The sequence below is a fragment of the Neopsephotus bourkii genome, unplaced genomic scaffold (assembly GCF_033783945.1).
Source record: "Neopsephotus bourkii isolate Nb327-2 ecotype Australia unplaced genomic scaffold, CSIRO-AGI_Nbou_v1 NB_1189, whole genome shotgun sequence".
Lineage (NCBI taxonomy): Eukaryota > Metazoa > Chordata > Aves > Psittaciformes > Psittacidae > Neopsephotus > Neopsephotus bourkii.
Genome location: NW_026901674.1, coordinates 3541968 through 3557221, shown reverse-complemented (window position 1 = coordinate 3557221; position 15254 = coordinate 3541968). Strand labels below are relative to the sequence as shown.

The 15254-nt window shown below is 43.9% G+C and overlaps 1 protein-coding gene across 1 annotated transcript; it reads right to left on the bottom strand.

The window, feature by feature from the left end:
• Nucleotides 1–9498: 9498 nt before the first annotated feature.
• LOC133218127 (uncharacterized) lies at nt 9499–12734 on the bottom strand. Its single transcript, XM_061364255.1, has 2 exons — nt 12160–12734; nt 9499–10308 (listed from the first exon to the last, which is right to left on the bottom strand). The coding sequence occupies exons 1-2, from the start codon at nt 12367–12369 to the stop codon at nt 9781–9783; spliced, it is 738 nt and encodes a 245-aa protein (XP_061220239.1). The 5' UTR covers nt 12370–12734; the 3' UTR covers nt 9499–9780.
• Between the last annotated feature and the right edge of the window lie 2520 nt (nt 12735–15254).

Genomic DNA, 15254 nt, shown 5'->3' with positions numbered 1-15254 from the left:
AACACGTTGGCTCAATATGCTCTTTACAGTGTTGTCTAGAGTATACTGATGATTCTACACCTTTGGGTCATCAGGAACACCTGAGGGTCAGCCTGGTGTGTCTAAAACCCTCTTAGTTAGTAGGGCAGCTATCCCAGGGTACAAGGAAGCACTGTTCCAGTGGAAGTTTCAATAGCCAAAAGTCATTAGACTATCATGTATATGTTCTATCCATCTGGCCAATGCAGGGGGGAAAAGGATGCAGGTTAGTAGGGGCAAATGTCAGAGTGAGAAAGACACAGGAATTACATACCAAACCAGCTTGACCTCATGACGGATAGACACAGAACAGAGGCAGGATTTATATTACAGAGCTGACAAAGAAAAGTCAAGAAAAGGAGATGAGGCTTCTGTACCTTTATCAGGGGTAAAGTACATGAAGGTGCAAGTCCACATCATTTCAAAAGCCTCCAGTTTTCCTGGTTACTAGTAAACATGTAGTGAAGCTGTGTAAGTGTGCCATAGTATCACCAAGAAGTTGTTCTTCTTCCTGCAGATCAGTGTGGTCCAGAAATTCCTTTTCCCTGTATTGGTGGTGCTCAGGGAGTGTTTCAGCCACTCTCCCATCTCAGATGATGGCATTGCAGAGCTTATGGAAGATGCAAGATTTTAGAGAGACAGTAACTGATGAGAATTTTGTGCAATTTTATCTGTCTGTATCAGCTATAAAGGAAGGGAATGAAATATTGTAGAGGTGAAAGCCACTATACACAGAGAGGGCTAATACCTCCGGTTCTGTTCTCACGGCCCGACATAAAGCTATGTAGGTCAACAGGAATCTGATCAGTCACTTGAGCACGCTCTGGTTGAAGACATACTTGCTCTGGGAGGTTTTCACAGGCCCTCTTTAACGACATGTGGGATTTCACCTTATTTCAAGAAACGTAGGTGAGAAGTGGAGGAACAGATCTTTGCCAGACAACTGATGTGTATCAGTGTACCTGGAGCAAGACACACATCTTAGTTCTTCTTAGTTAGGGATCTGCAAACGTTGTGCAACATTTCACTCTAAGACATCACCTTCTGATAACAGTATGGTATACAATGTGATCGCTTACCCTCAGCTGATTTCATCCTCTACACTGATGTCAAAGGATGAGGATGGTAGATGGGGCGTATAGTGAAAGACTAAGCTCTGTTTTCCACTTCTGCTTTGCAGCAACAGACAAGTATATTCCCCATCAGAAAAATGTGGCTGATAATACCTACCACCATGTGGAAGGGAAGATGGTTGGGGGAAGGCTTAGCCCATTAATATTTCATTGGGTAAATCTGATGGAACAGCAGCTATTGGCCCAATCTCCTGTGTTACCAATTTAGCATAGGAAGACTAAATTTTCTCTACCATGTCCCACTTGAGAAATAAAATCCTAATAACAACAAACACTTTACTGAAAGCTGGTGAGCTAATTGCAAACATTGATTGTAGATGGCCTCATAACTCTTGGATGCTGTCAGCCTTAACTAGCAGTGGATGACTTTTTAATGACAACAGTGAATGATAGCGTATGTGCCTTCTCCTGCTCTCCTTTCAGCTGGGACAGTTCCTTACTCAGCACCTCTAGAACTCTAGCACTGCGATGCAAAGGTGATGAGAGCTGCATTCATTGAGTCCTGATGCTTGGAGGACGTTATGCTAGGGTTAGATATCCTGAATCCTCGAGGTGGTATGAAACAAAGATGCTTATGCGCACCTGAACGGTCAAGCCTGGGATGAAGTCCCCCTGGATCCCAGTTCCTTGGGAGCAGTGAGATAGAAAACAAGACCAGTTGAGGGAGATTTTGTGCTGCATCCATAACGTGTTTCTATCCTGTCTGAAAAACAGGATTAGGATGCTGAGGCAGCAGAACTGTTGTACTCTTTCTGTCTCCAAGCCCTGAAAGATTCAATCAATATCATACATCACTAGTGATAATGAAGTTCTAGGAATGTCCTAGCCAGGGTCTGCCTGCAACAACAAAACCCGTAGAATTTTCTTTTATTGCTTCTTTCTCCTGTTTTTTTGCATTCTTATTCAGCTTTGCCCTCAAGACTGGCGTAGGACCACAGTCCTCCCCTTCCACTGTGTGACCAGGTGCAATCTGAGCCCAGAACTCGGGGCTGAAGCCCTGCGAAGGCAGTGCCCTGCACAGCCAGGCTTCCACAGACACTTGGCATTTGCCTCTGTGGAGCCAAATGTAGAAAACCCTGGGAGCCGTGGGTGTTCAGGGGCTTTGGGAGAAAACACCTTACGGTTTCATCCTACATCCTTGGAGAGCACTTGGGGTTTCTGGTATTCTGCTTCCAAGTGACTAGGTTCTGATGTGGGTTTGCACATAACAAAGGAGCAGAAAGGAGTAGTTCTTTAATAGCTTATTAATAGACTGATTCATTTTCTATATCTCCTTTCCAATTACAATGCAAATTCTTCCCCCAAAAATGCACACATTCCCATCTGGTTGCTTGTTTTAAATAAACAGATGAGCAAACTTTGCTCTTGCTAAGAACCAGAAATCTTCTGCTATCTGATCCTGAGCTGTGCAAGCACGGGTTTTGTGTTTAAATTGTTACTGAGTGGTCTGATGAACACTAACTAGTGAACAGGCTTTGATGACTCAGATGCTTGCTATTAATTTTCCACAGTGTCTCAAGGTTCGCTTAAGTCTTGTAGATTTTTTTCCTTCTCTCTGGATGGATGAGAGACTTTTTTAAACAAAGGGATAATGAAGGGGAAAATGCCAAACTCTTAGTGTGCACTTTTGACCTGGATTACCTAAAAAGAGATTTCTTTTACAAGAATGGCCATGACTCAGTCTTGTTTCTGATCAAAGCCCTCCTTGTGAAGCTTGGAAAGGTGTGAAGATAATCAAACCAAACACGTACTGAAGATCAAACTGAGCGTTAGGGAGCTGCAGAACTCAATATCACAGCGCTCATCTGGCCCTGCTGATTAGAGTTGCACAGTAACTGCAGTTCAGGGACAATATCAGCTATCTGTGAAAACAGTGTGATACCATCTCAATTTGTAGCCATCCCCTGCCCCAGAAACTACAGCTAAGAGTGCCATCAGCAGCTGGGAATCAAGCTTGGCTGACCCAATAAAGCATCTGATTTGAAGACACTGATTCTTAGTGTTCAACCAGGCCTCAAGATCCACCTTCAATTCTTTGCTTCAGCTGTCAAAGCCTCATGTTTCCAATCCAGTTCCTGTTGATCTTTTTTGGTAGAGATGCCTCAGCTAAAAAGACAACCATGAAACCAGTCTGTAATAGTAATAAAACGATGGGCAGGACAAGGAAGACAGACAAGCTGTTTGCTCCGGAGGACAGTGTGAAACTACCATAATGTGTGTATCATCTTCAGCACATGTCCCGTGGCGGTTGTTATCACACATTGCTGCACATTTATCCTTGTCCATTGTATGTTGCTCACAGGCTCTTTTGAGTAACCTGGAAATTGCACACACTAGTTCATGTTAAGCATAGGGTCTGGCCCATGGCTCAAAGACAGCATTGTCTCTATGAGGGTCGGATGGAACAGCTTGACAAAGCAAGTGGGTACCCACTCAGCCTGCATGAACTGCCGTCACCCAGGTCACTGTTCCCATCTATCTGAGCCTCAGTCAGAATTCCCTATGTAGGCTTTTCTGGAAGAGCAATAAATGCACACGCTTATAGCACAGCTGCTTCTTCTTTCAGACATCCACGGGACAGGTTCCTGCAGGACCTGACTTCATTGTGGACAAGGTATGGGTGTTTTAACCTCTGCTCCACAGCTAGCTGTGATGTTTTTTCCTATTTGTGTTTGTAATACTCACTTGTAAAGTCTCTCAGTGAGGAGGAGATCATTCATCAGGCATTTTGAGGCATTTCCCATGCAATCCTTGGAAAAAGAACATCCTTGGGTTAGTCTTCCCTTTGGGATGTAGACTCTCTTCTTTCATTTGTGTAGCATGAAGCATAAGGTAGCCTGCAGGAGCTCTAGAAGTCCAGACTTGAAGGCTCTCCCACCTAAGGATGGTCCTAGTCTGTCTCAGGCTACAGGGAAGTACATTTGGCAGTGAAGTTTGGGAGAATGGGTACGTTCAGTGGCTCCATGGAAAACAGAAGATTATGGAGTTGCCTGTCTCAAGCCTCTCACAAGTATGACCTGCGATGTAAAATACTACTCATTATTGAGAGTGAGAATAATAATGACCAACCCCCTCGTGCTAAAGCTGAGAGAAAGTCTGTGTAAGTTTAGAACAATGCTTCTCTTTTGTGTGCTGGGCAGGACGCAATCTCTTGTATACTAAATAGTATTGCAGTGCTGGCTGGACATAGCTTTCTGTCCTTAACTGCTAAAAGAAAAGAGAATAAATTGGCTCAGAGAATTTGGCAAGTTACTTTCTTTAGGGAAACCACCAAAGAAGGCAAAAGCCAACAGCGTGCTGCAGTACTACATGCTCACCTCCCCCAAATGTCTCTGAAAATACAAATACAAGCTGCTGCAGTTGGATCAGCTAAGCCAGTGTACTGACAAATGGGCTTTATGAAAGAAACAGTTTGAAACAGATTGCTGCCTATTCACTAAAATGAGTATTACTGCTGGCACATATGTATTCTCCTTGGTTTATGTACTGGAGCCAGAAGTGGTGGTTTGTATTCCTATTCTGCCCATGTTTTTCTTCACTGCTTTGGGCAAACCTCTGTGCAATTTTGTTTTCCCATTCTTAAACACAAAGGGATGCTCTCTGTCCATCAATAGAAAGCACTTTGGAGTCTGTGCATAAAACAAATCAATATCAACTCTTTCTATTATTATTTGACTGAAATAGGCTTAATATAGCTGCTCTTATTTACATGAGTAGGGAGATTACTTGTAAATTCAGGCTCTTCTTTTATTATTGGTTTGTATTAATTCCTTAGAGATAGATACTGAAACAGAATGCACTGCCTTCTGTATGACATCTCCAACAGAAGATGAGGTGACAGTGCAAATGTTAAAGTATCCATTTCTAACTTAAGAGCTAGCTAGCAATCGTGGCATTCACACAGCACCTCCTCTTTTGTTACATTGGAAATCAGCAGTTAGGAGGAAGGAAACACAATAACACTGGTTTTGGCCAGGCCTGCAAACACATCCCTAGGTACTCACTAAGTGAAACGCTGTGCGAAGTCACAAAGATGCATCCGTGGCAAACCTTGGGTCAACTCACTGCCCAGCTATGGAAACAAAAGAGGCAACCACATGCCTGGAATCAACGGGCTCCAAAGGGAAACTCCAGGCTTGCTGAAGAATTCATTCACTCCCAGAGAAGAAACATTTCAGGTAGTGGCTGGATGACAAATGTGTTTTCCTTTCTCATCACCCCACACGCGGCCATTAGATCTGTTTAATAGCAAGCTCAAACAAGTTATGTTTCATGTGTATCAAATGCGGTCTCTCTCAATTGCATCTCTTTTAAACACTGGACACTCTTCTAAAAGACTGAACATTTTAGCCTTTTGAAGGTGAAAGCTGTAAAAACTTTATTTTGTGTTTCTGAGCAAATGTAGATAGACCTAAAGATTTCATGAACTATCATGTGGTTGCCCATATCTGACTAATAATTGAATTGTAAACCTGCGGTTTCATGTTAGGGTTAGTCTTTTCACCTGCTTTAAAAAGGAAAAATCATATTTGGTATATAAACACACACAGAATATCCTTCTGATTGAATTTCAAGAGCATATCCGGGAGTCAGTGTTTTTAAGCACTTCTAATACTGTAGTCTATAAGAGGAGCAGACACTTCAGAAGCAATGTTTAAAAGTCGTCTTTCATAACTGAGTCAACAGATCATTTTTGTAATAAATCAAAGCAAGTGTTCTCAATTAGAAGAGCTAGTGGCTGTTGGTATTGTACAAAAACCAAATCATCCTAGTATCCAACGGGTTTGGGGTGGGGAGGGTCTGTTTGGTTTTGTTTCTCTTTCCAGGGAGATCTTTAACATTGTTTGATGAAGCTAGTTTCATTTTGAGATTGTTACTGAAGATAAAGGCTTCTGTGTTCTTTGGCTGCTTGGATTCTTCGTACATAATGTCCTAGTAATGTCACAGTGCTGCTGTATCTAGATCAAACCACTGTTTTGATTGTTTTTTTTTGGCTTTTTTTTTAATAAATTACTTAATTTAAATACATGAAAACTATACATTTTGCTTTAATGTTGCATGTAACCAAACAGAGCTTCCTCAAGTCCTTGTGATCCTGGAGATGATTACAGTGAGGTGGGATGCTGCCCGTATCTTGCTAGATGCCTTTTAATATGATAGTTGTTTGTATGTTCTGTGCCATCACATCTTCAGAGATTGAGGGAACTGAAAACCAGGCTGAGGTTGTATCTCACTTTGTGGAGGTTCAGGTTCTCGTCTGAAAGCAGGTTGTGTTTCCCTCTGAGATGCCTCCCATCCTCACATCCCCAGCCTTCCTCTGCACTGCACACTGTCAGCCAACACAACATTTATGACCTGAAAAGTAAGTCTGAGGAAAGGATGATGAAATCACTAGCAGGGACACAGGCTTCAGAAGACATGAACTGTTTGTTAAGTCTGATTTATGAGGCCCTAGAGAGTACTTGGCTGAAGCTCCAATTAGGCAGAGGGAAAGTATTTAGAGAAGGAAACAACAACAGCAACCGAGTGTGCTCGAGTATTCCATACAGAAAGAGCTAAAACACAGATAAAGAGTAGCTGCAAAACCACCAGAGGGGAAGTGGTGCAGTGCTGCTTCTTTAAGAGGAGAAAGAATACTTTTTCAGAGAGGCATAAAGTGTATTTTTATGAGCTTGCTAATGGCAAACAGTGTTTGCGTCAAGTTTCATGAAAGAACATTGTGAAAACAGATCATCAGCATGAAAGCAGCAGCTACATCCAACAGCTGAACTCAGTAAAACCTAAGGTAATAGACTACAGAAGTGCAGGTCAATGGGCATCATCACTTTCCAAGCAAAGCCAAGCCGTTTTTCATGATATGTTAACAATCTGAGAGGATGCGAGATGAGATTTTATTCCTTCTCTACCAGCTCTTGGTGGTTTTGTAACTCTATGTCCTTTCTGTGCAGCAACATCTAGATACGTTCCCTCTTGGGAGATGTAATCTTCCTTCGACTTTCCCACTATCTCTGGCACGAGATGTGCAGCTTCTCCCAGGAAAGTCATTGCACTGTCTTGAAGGAAATCCAATTCATAACAACACACTTAAACGTTTTTAATCCCTGAGGGTGCTTTGCAGATGAAAAACGCCATAAATGGGGCTGGCTGTGCAATTGCAGGTCTATGGGGTGCTTCTGGGGGAGGAGACAATGCAAGTTTCTGCCAAGTCAGAGTGTAATCTGTTGTGTTCTGTGATTCTGTTTCATGTTTGGTGTACAGGAAAAGGAAAAGGTAAAATAGGGCTTATAAAAATCATTGCTCTGACTTGTCTGGGATGGAGAAAGTAACTCTGCCATGGACACTGAGTAGCTTGCATTGCCCATTTGACCATTTAGCCCATTGGGTAAATTTTACGTGATTTTCTGGGTTTTTTTTACTTACAACTTACCAATATTAAATTGTTTCTTAATCCAAGGAAGTTGGCTCCTCTGCTGTAATCAAACCTTGCTAGCACCATAACAGAGCAATGGTCCATGTACCTCTGTTAGCTTATACAGCAGAGGTCTGCAGAGAGGCTTAGGATGCTCCAGACCTGCTGATGTGGGGTCACTGCAGTGTGATAATGATTAAAACCTCAAGAGCAAAAAGACAGGCATTTACCTTTTGTACAGAGCTTGTAGGTAGGAAGGCACTTGCAAACCTAAACTTCAAAAGCACACATTGAAGGGCACAAAGCCACATGCATAAGAAAAGAAAGAATGAAGGTTGCCTGTGTTCCATTAATATTGTTCCCTTGCACTGTTATTATTATGCCCTCACATAATACTACGTTATGAATTTACTCCTAGAGGAGAAAGTAACCTCTGGCAGATTGACAATGAAATCCAGATGGATCCCCTTCTATGGCATCTGCTAATACATGGTGTGTTTCAGACTTCCATTTGAATCTAAAAACATATTTCCCTTCGGGGAAAAATCTCACCCAATTGGCTGCTCCCTCCATTGGCAGTTGTGAGTTCTGGAAAAGTCACTTAGCCTCAGCATATAATGCTTTCTCCCATACACAAAGGACTCAGAGCTCTCAGTATCCCATCTTGGTTCCATTAGATCCTATTGATCCCGGGATTGGGGAAGGGATGTGGAATGAATCTTGCCTGTTTTCCTCCCCTTTTTGGGAGGAAACACTGGTTTGTTTCCTCAGGGGACTGGTAGGAGGGATGTGAGAAGTTCCTCAATCTGCCCTTTCCTCTCCTCATATGTTCACACACGCACTCTGAAAGAGAGAACTACAAGGCCCGGGAGCACTAGAGGAAATATTTCTGCAAACAGGTAAGTATTGGGAAGAGATAAAGTAGGAGCTGCAGAAGGGACAAGACACACCTTGGGCAAGTTCCACCCGGGCTCAGGAAATGGGAAGAGCGAGGAGGTAAAACTGATGGAGAGAGTCAGCACTGGAAAGGATGAGGTCTAGCCAGGAGGATGGCTTACTTGTTAACTCCCATTAAAACCAGTCTGAAAGCACAGAGAGAACATCAATTCAAGCCAACACTAATGAAGAATTTATTGCTGATGATACCACAGGCAGTAGTAGCTCTTTCTGGAAGCTTAAAATTGCCCTGCTTTGGGTCTAAGAGTCGGTGTACTGTGGAATTAAACATTGACATTTCACATAATAAAAAGATTCAGCTGCAGCTGATATACTTAGATGACCATGATAAACGCTGATTGAGTTAGATTACATGAGGCATTTGCTATGTTGTTCTCATATTTACACTAGGAAAGAGGGAAGGAGCCTTCTTTCCTCTGTAATTCCATCATTCTCACTTAAATATGGCATTTTTAACTCTTGCCTTCATAGTGGTGTTTAAGTCAAAGGTTTCCAAATCTGCAAATGAAACCAGAACGGCCATTCATATTGAAAAATAAAACTGAATGTCTGTGTTCGCTTCTTCATGCATCAGATACTTCAAATGATCCACCTGGTGACTACACATGGCAATGATTGAAAATCAATCATTTCTCATCAATGATTTGCATCTGTGCAAATCATCACCATAAATGAGTCGGTCCAAAGTGACATGATAAAACCAAGAAGCTTAAAACAAGCAAAATAACAGGGCAGAGCACAAGAGTCTTTGTTCAGATGAACCAATAGAAATTGCAAAGCAGGAGCTCAAGCTGCTCCTCTGACATTGATCACCTTTTTCTTAAGGCAACTTAAGAATTCTTGAACACTTAAGTGTTCAAGGCCAGGTTGGATGGGGCTTGGAGCAAGCTGCTCTAGTGGAAGGTGTCCTTGTCCATGGCAGGGGTTGAAACTGGGTGAGCTTTAAGGTCCCTTCCAACCCAAACCAGTCTGGGGTTCTATGGATTCAACTAATATGTGCATGTGTTTAGAACACTGCTCTCTACATAGTAAGTCTCAACTATGTCTCAATTATACTGATTCTTTGCAGAAAATAACTGGAAACAAATACATGCAATGCCAACCAGGAACACAAGATGAGAGAACATTTTCACCCACAAGCAAGCACATTTCTGTGCCAAAGTGGGCTGACACACATGAACTACTTCAGTCAGAGTGGTGCTGAGCAGGAACAGCTCTTCCTGGCTTTCAGCACTGCACAATAAGCTGTAACCAGCTCCAGTATCACTGCTTTTGCACAAATGCTTCTAGGGGAGCAGTGATGTGCATTGTCAGATTGTCCAGGAAGTCACCCCTGTAGAGGTCCAGGGCATCCAGGCTTTCCTCTTGACCGTTACACTCAATCACAGTTTGGCTGTCTTGATCTGCTGAGCTGCAGGACTCGTCGCTCTGCTTCCCATGCCCCGTCATTACCACAGCACTGCAACTGCTTCTGCTTCGGCATCCTCCGTGGGTGAGGAAGGGGTTCTGGTCCTCACCAGAAAACACTTTTGCCTTCCTGCTCAACCTCTTGCTTTCGTAGTTCCTGAGCTCCATCAGCCTCTCATTGAAGTACTCTTGCAGTGGTTTGTCGTGGAAGCCGCTGCTGGTTGCGAGGTGGCCCTTCAAGCCGCCTCTTGAAGAGCTCCCCATGCAATGGACTAAGAGAGCTCTGTTTGGAATATTATGGAGCTGAGATGAGGAGCTCTTTCCTCTTTTCAGGCCCTGGAAAAGCCGGTTGAAGGCTGGAGTTTCCGAGTAATTTCTTGGTAACTGTTTAAAATAGGTGGGGAGGGAGAAGCAGGGTTAGAGGTAGAAGGAAACCTAAATCACAATGTGCCGTCATAAGCAGCAAAAGCATCTTAAATTCAGGATCCCATACAGCAAAAGGCTGTTAGGGAAGGTTTGGGGGTTCTAATCCAAATTCCATGGGGATCCAGCATCTTGGTACCAATCCCTTTCCAGAAGAGAAGTCTCCTGGGCTGAGCTTAAACAATGCTGGGCGTTTTTACCTCCCACTGGCTCTGATGGGCTGCAACAGTTTTGTGTGGCCTCTCCGAGAACCTGCTTTTCTGGAAGAATCTCTCACCTGCCTGTATGAACAGAGCTTCAGGTTTATCCTTTCCAAATCTCATTACCCTGGAGCTGTATTGTTATAAGAACCTCAATGTTCACATAAAATATATTTCTACGTCTTAAAACTGTGACATTGATCATTATTATCCCCAGAGAATCATAGAATCCCAGACTGGTTTGTGTTGGAAGGGACCTTAAAGCTCATCCAGCTCCAACCCCTGCCACAGGCAGGGACCGCTTCCACTGGAGCAGCTTGCTCCAAGCCCCTGTGTCCAACCTGGCCTTGAACACTGCCAGGGATGGGGCAGCCACAGCTTCTCTGGGCACCCTGTGCCAGCGCCTCAGCACCCTCACAGGGAAGAGCTTCTTCCTTATATCCCACAGCATAGCATAGTGTGCATAGAGTTTTCTCCTCCTTCCCACTGTATGGTGCCTATCTCCTTTCTAGCTCACCAAATTAATACTTAAGCTGCTTAAATAGTCAAAAAAAGGCCTGATCCAGCCCCCACTGACACCATGGTGGGGCTCTTTAGATTGATTTCAAGGGAACATCCATGCTTTGAGTCCTTTCATTGACTGCAGAGAAAACACTGCTAGAAATGCATTGCGTAAAAGGCTGCCTTTCTATGTCCACAGTTGAGTCTCCCCTGGGCTTTCAAAGTTACTGCTTGACCATTTCCTCCTTCTCCCAGGTACTGCACTGGTTTCTGTACACCAACTTACACTGCACCATGGCTTGTTCTCTGAAAAACCTTGGCACTTCAGCCTGAGTGAAGAACTGCTTTATATTATTTGCTGTTTCAAATCAATAAAGAGAAAGACTCCACTGTATGTAGATGACAGCCACAGCGGGACCATGGAACATTTTGCAATCATTTATTATGCCTGTCAATGCCTCTGGTATAATAAAGAGCCATCATTCATGCAGTTTTTGACAATTACTAATGAAGCCTAGATACTTGCAAAGGGTCCAGGCACAAATCTGGTTTGAGAGCCCAGCAATGTCTCGGTAGGGCACTCCATCATCAGCATTTGGCATGGTGCCTCCTAGTGATGAATGAAAAACATTGAGCCCAAAGGAGAAAAGGGGGGTTGGACATGGCATGTAAACTGAAAAGTAATCAAGTTTTGATCTCTCACTATTCCATCACACTTCATTCTGGAAGGGACCCAGCAAATCTAATATCCCTGCCTAGAGTGGTTGGAATAAGGTAGGCAACTGAAGAACACTAAAACTTGGCTGAGAGGTAGTCTCTCCTTCCTACCTCAGATGTTTTTAAACGGTTTAAAAATCAACAGTCTTGTCTCTATAACTTAAAATATATATTAAAATATACATTAGTATATATAAAAATAACTGAAAACTTAGCAATCATCTTAGTGTAGAAGAATAAAAGTGCGTCATGTCAAGATTTTATAACCCAAAACACAGCCCAAAACTTATTATCCTATCAAACACCAACTTACCAGGAGTTGGGGAATTATCACTCTAATAGAAGAATAGGTAGTAGCTATCACATACTGCAAAGGGAGATTTTGCATACAAACCTTAATGTCCTGGAAGCCTGGATATTCGGGGATGATGGGCAAGATGCACATGCTAATACTGTTTGACCTCCTCTGTTTCGTCATCCTGCAAGAGCAGCTCCTGGAGAGATGGGACTGCCGCAGCTCAGGTGGGTTTTCAATGAATCGAAGGGGTTTATAGTCTTTGACACAGCAAGGTCTCAGGCACATCTTGGAGGCAGGTCCCTCCATTCCAGCACGATCCAGAAGAGTTGGGAAGCGATGTCTATTCCAGGAGAATTCTCTCTTCTCACTCTCCTCTAGTGCATAATCTCACACCAGAGAGCCCCTTGGCAACCTGTGGTACTGAATGCCAGCAGACACAGCAGTCTAACAGCAGTACAGCTCTTGCTAAACTGGCTTCTTAGAGATCACGGGCAAGCGGTGCCTTCCCCGAGGTCTGGAGCCCTCACAGCACTAATGCTGCTTTTACCCTCTGAAAGCTCTTTAGAGAGTCAGGAAATCCAAACCATGACCGCAAAGGGCTCAGGTGAGGGGGGAATTTGCGGGTCTCTTGTGGCCATCTCAGCTTGGTGTGACTGCTGACGCAGTGGCAATTAGAGGAGATCAACAGCCCTCATGTAGGAGCAGTCACTCGGCTTACGTCGGAGCAGCAGGTCTGACTAGAGATCCCTGAGAGCAGAGCATCAAGGGCTGCTGCTCAGAGGGGCAGAGGGCAACGCCGTTAACCAATATGTCAAGAAAGGCAGTGTAATAAGCTGTAATAAAACAGCCTTCCAAGAAATCCTATGGCAAAAGGCTTCTTCGGTGCGCTTGGAGATGGGCTACAGCCCTGGAGAGATCCAAACTGCCTTCAGACAGCCTGGCACCAGCGCAGATTTGGCAAGAGGCCATGGTGAGAGCAAGAGCCCTGTTAGCCACAGCTGTGAAAATGCTCACAGTGAGAAGCAATAGCTGCCCTGAGCAGCTTCAACCTACACATCATAGATGAAGGGCAGCCAGGGGAACAGCTCTATGGTTTTGATTTGGTGATACATTAGTGGTATCATCTGCTAGATACAGACAAAGGTATGAAGTTCCAATAGCTGGTTCATCACGAACTTTGGCAGCATGGAGCTCCTTATAGTCCAAAGTGACAGTGGGCATCTCCTACCATTTGGAGGGAGGCACCTCCATCCACTGCCACACTGTGGCCTGTTTGCATGCAGAGCATTGGCACTGATGGAAGAACTGCCTCTTGTCCATCATATGGATTACTCCATGGAGTAATTGCTATTCTCACTGATGCCTGAGGAAGGTAGACAGAGGGGGTTTACAACCCCCTCAAGCTCCAGGGTTTATTCAAGGTATCTATAAGTATTTTCGTGTTCCAAGTATGTGCTTGCAAATATTTGTGGCTGTCCTGATGAGCTAGAAATCCATATCCATCCAGAGTACACCTAAGTATCTCCGTGCACGTATTCAGAGCAATGACCGCGAGCTGTAAAGAGCTTTGGATCTTATCCATGAGGCCATCAGCTGGATTCAGGTTAGTGTTTTGGACTGTGTGGCAGATGGCAGCTTGGCAGGCTCAGGGCAGAAGCCTCAACAGCAACACTCACCTGGTCACGGGATAAAGAGCACGTCAGGCATAAGTAAGGATCTCATGTAAACAGTTAAATCCAGCCCTTCACTATCCAAAGGCAAAGGTTCAACACCACGTTCGATCAGCTCTGGCTCTGACACTGCTTTGTTTGGGAGTAAATGAGTTCTCAGGCACACAGCAACACTCTCAGTGTGAGTGACCATTTCAGCTACACACACCCTGGTGGTATCACAGGTCAGGGTCTGTGGCCGCAGCTCTGAGCCACACACAGATTCGGATATGCGGCTGATGGTAACAGGTTACGTGCAGGGATGTCACGATGCTGACAAACAGAACTGTGAGTCATCCCTCTGATGCAGCCCTGATTATTTGCATTGCTGTTTTATATGCAGTGGTACCTTAACATAAGCACAGTGTGGCCTTGCTGGGAGCACCTGAGAAAAATTAGCAATGTGTTAACACGGTTTCTTGGCACCAAATTTTCCCCTGAAAGACTTTCCTGTCCCCATTTAGGATGGATAGATAGATAGAGATGATAGAGATGATAGAGATGATAGATAGATAGATAGATAGATAGATAGATAGATAGATAGATAATTGATAGATAATTGACTGATAGGTAGATAGATGATAGATAGATGGAAGATAGACGATAGACAGACGGTAGATAGATGATAGATGGATAGATAGAGATAGATGATAGATGGATAGATAGATGAGATAGATAGATAGAGATAGATGATAGATAATAGATAGATAATTGATTGATAGGTAGGTAGATAGATGACAGATGGATAGATAGATGAGATAGATAGGTAGATAGGTAGATAGATAGATAGACAGACAGATAGATAGATAGATACTGTCTGAGCCACAGCTGTTTGGGGGATCTGGAACAGGCAAATCTAGACCAGTAAGTCACAGTGGGGAGGCAGGAGGGGGGTCTTGCCAGTGAGTCTTCAGGCCAAGTCACTATATCCAGGTCTAAACTGCTTCAGCCATGCAGAGACAAGGTGGCAGAATACCCTTTATCCTGCAAAGAAATCATAGCAACAGCAGGAGTCAAACTAATTCCACTGGCGACAGAGGTTTGCTAATGCAGAGCTGAAGGCATTCATGGTACTGCCCACAGCTGTCATCTAATTCAGAGAAATAAGAATGGGGCAAAATAGCTGCCATTGGCACAGTTTCTTTAGGAGATGTGACATCCTGTAAGTGGAGAGGCTCTGCAGGGGACCTGCAGATGGACCGTGATTGTCGACAGGGTAAAGAGCTCCCTCTTTCCATTTCAACCTGCAGCCTGGAAACCTCTCCTTACCAACATCCATTCCCTTTCTCCCCTGAAAGCACTTGCCTGGTTGAAGTGAGACACCAGCAGCTTTCAACCTGCAATTGCTCATTGTGCTTAATGAATGCGTGAGTGCTACGTTCAATGTGTGGCTTGCATGGGGCCTTAAGTAAAAACCCCTGCTCCTGTTTTAATGGGAGGTTCTGAGTCTACTCCTGCAGTCTAAAATCAGAGCTCATGGAG

Bases quoted from the DNA above. Each gene is read 5' to 3' on its own strand.
- LOC133218127 (XM_061364255.1), bottom strand. From the start codon at position 12,369: ATGGAGGGACCTGCCTCCAAGATGTGCCTGAGACCTTGCTGTGTCAAA. The intron at 10,309-12,159 runs GTTTGTATGCAA...TATTTTAAACAG, and splicing joins CAGGCTTCCAGGACATTAAG to TTACCAAGAAATTACTCGGA.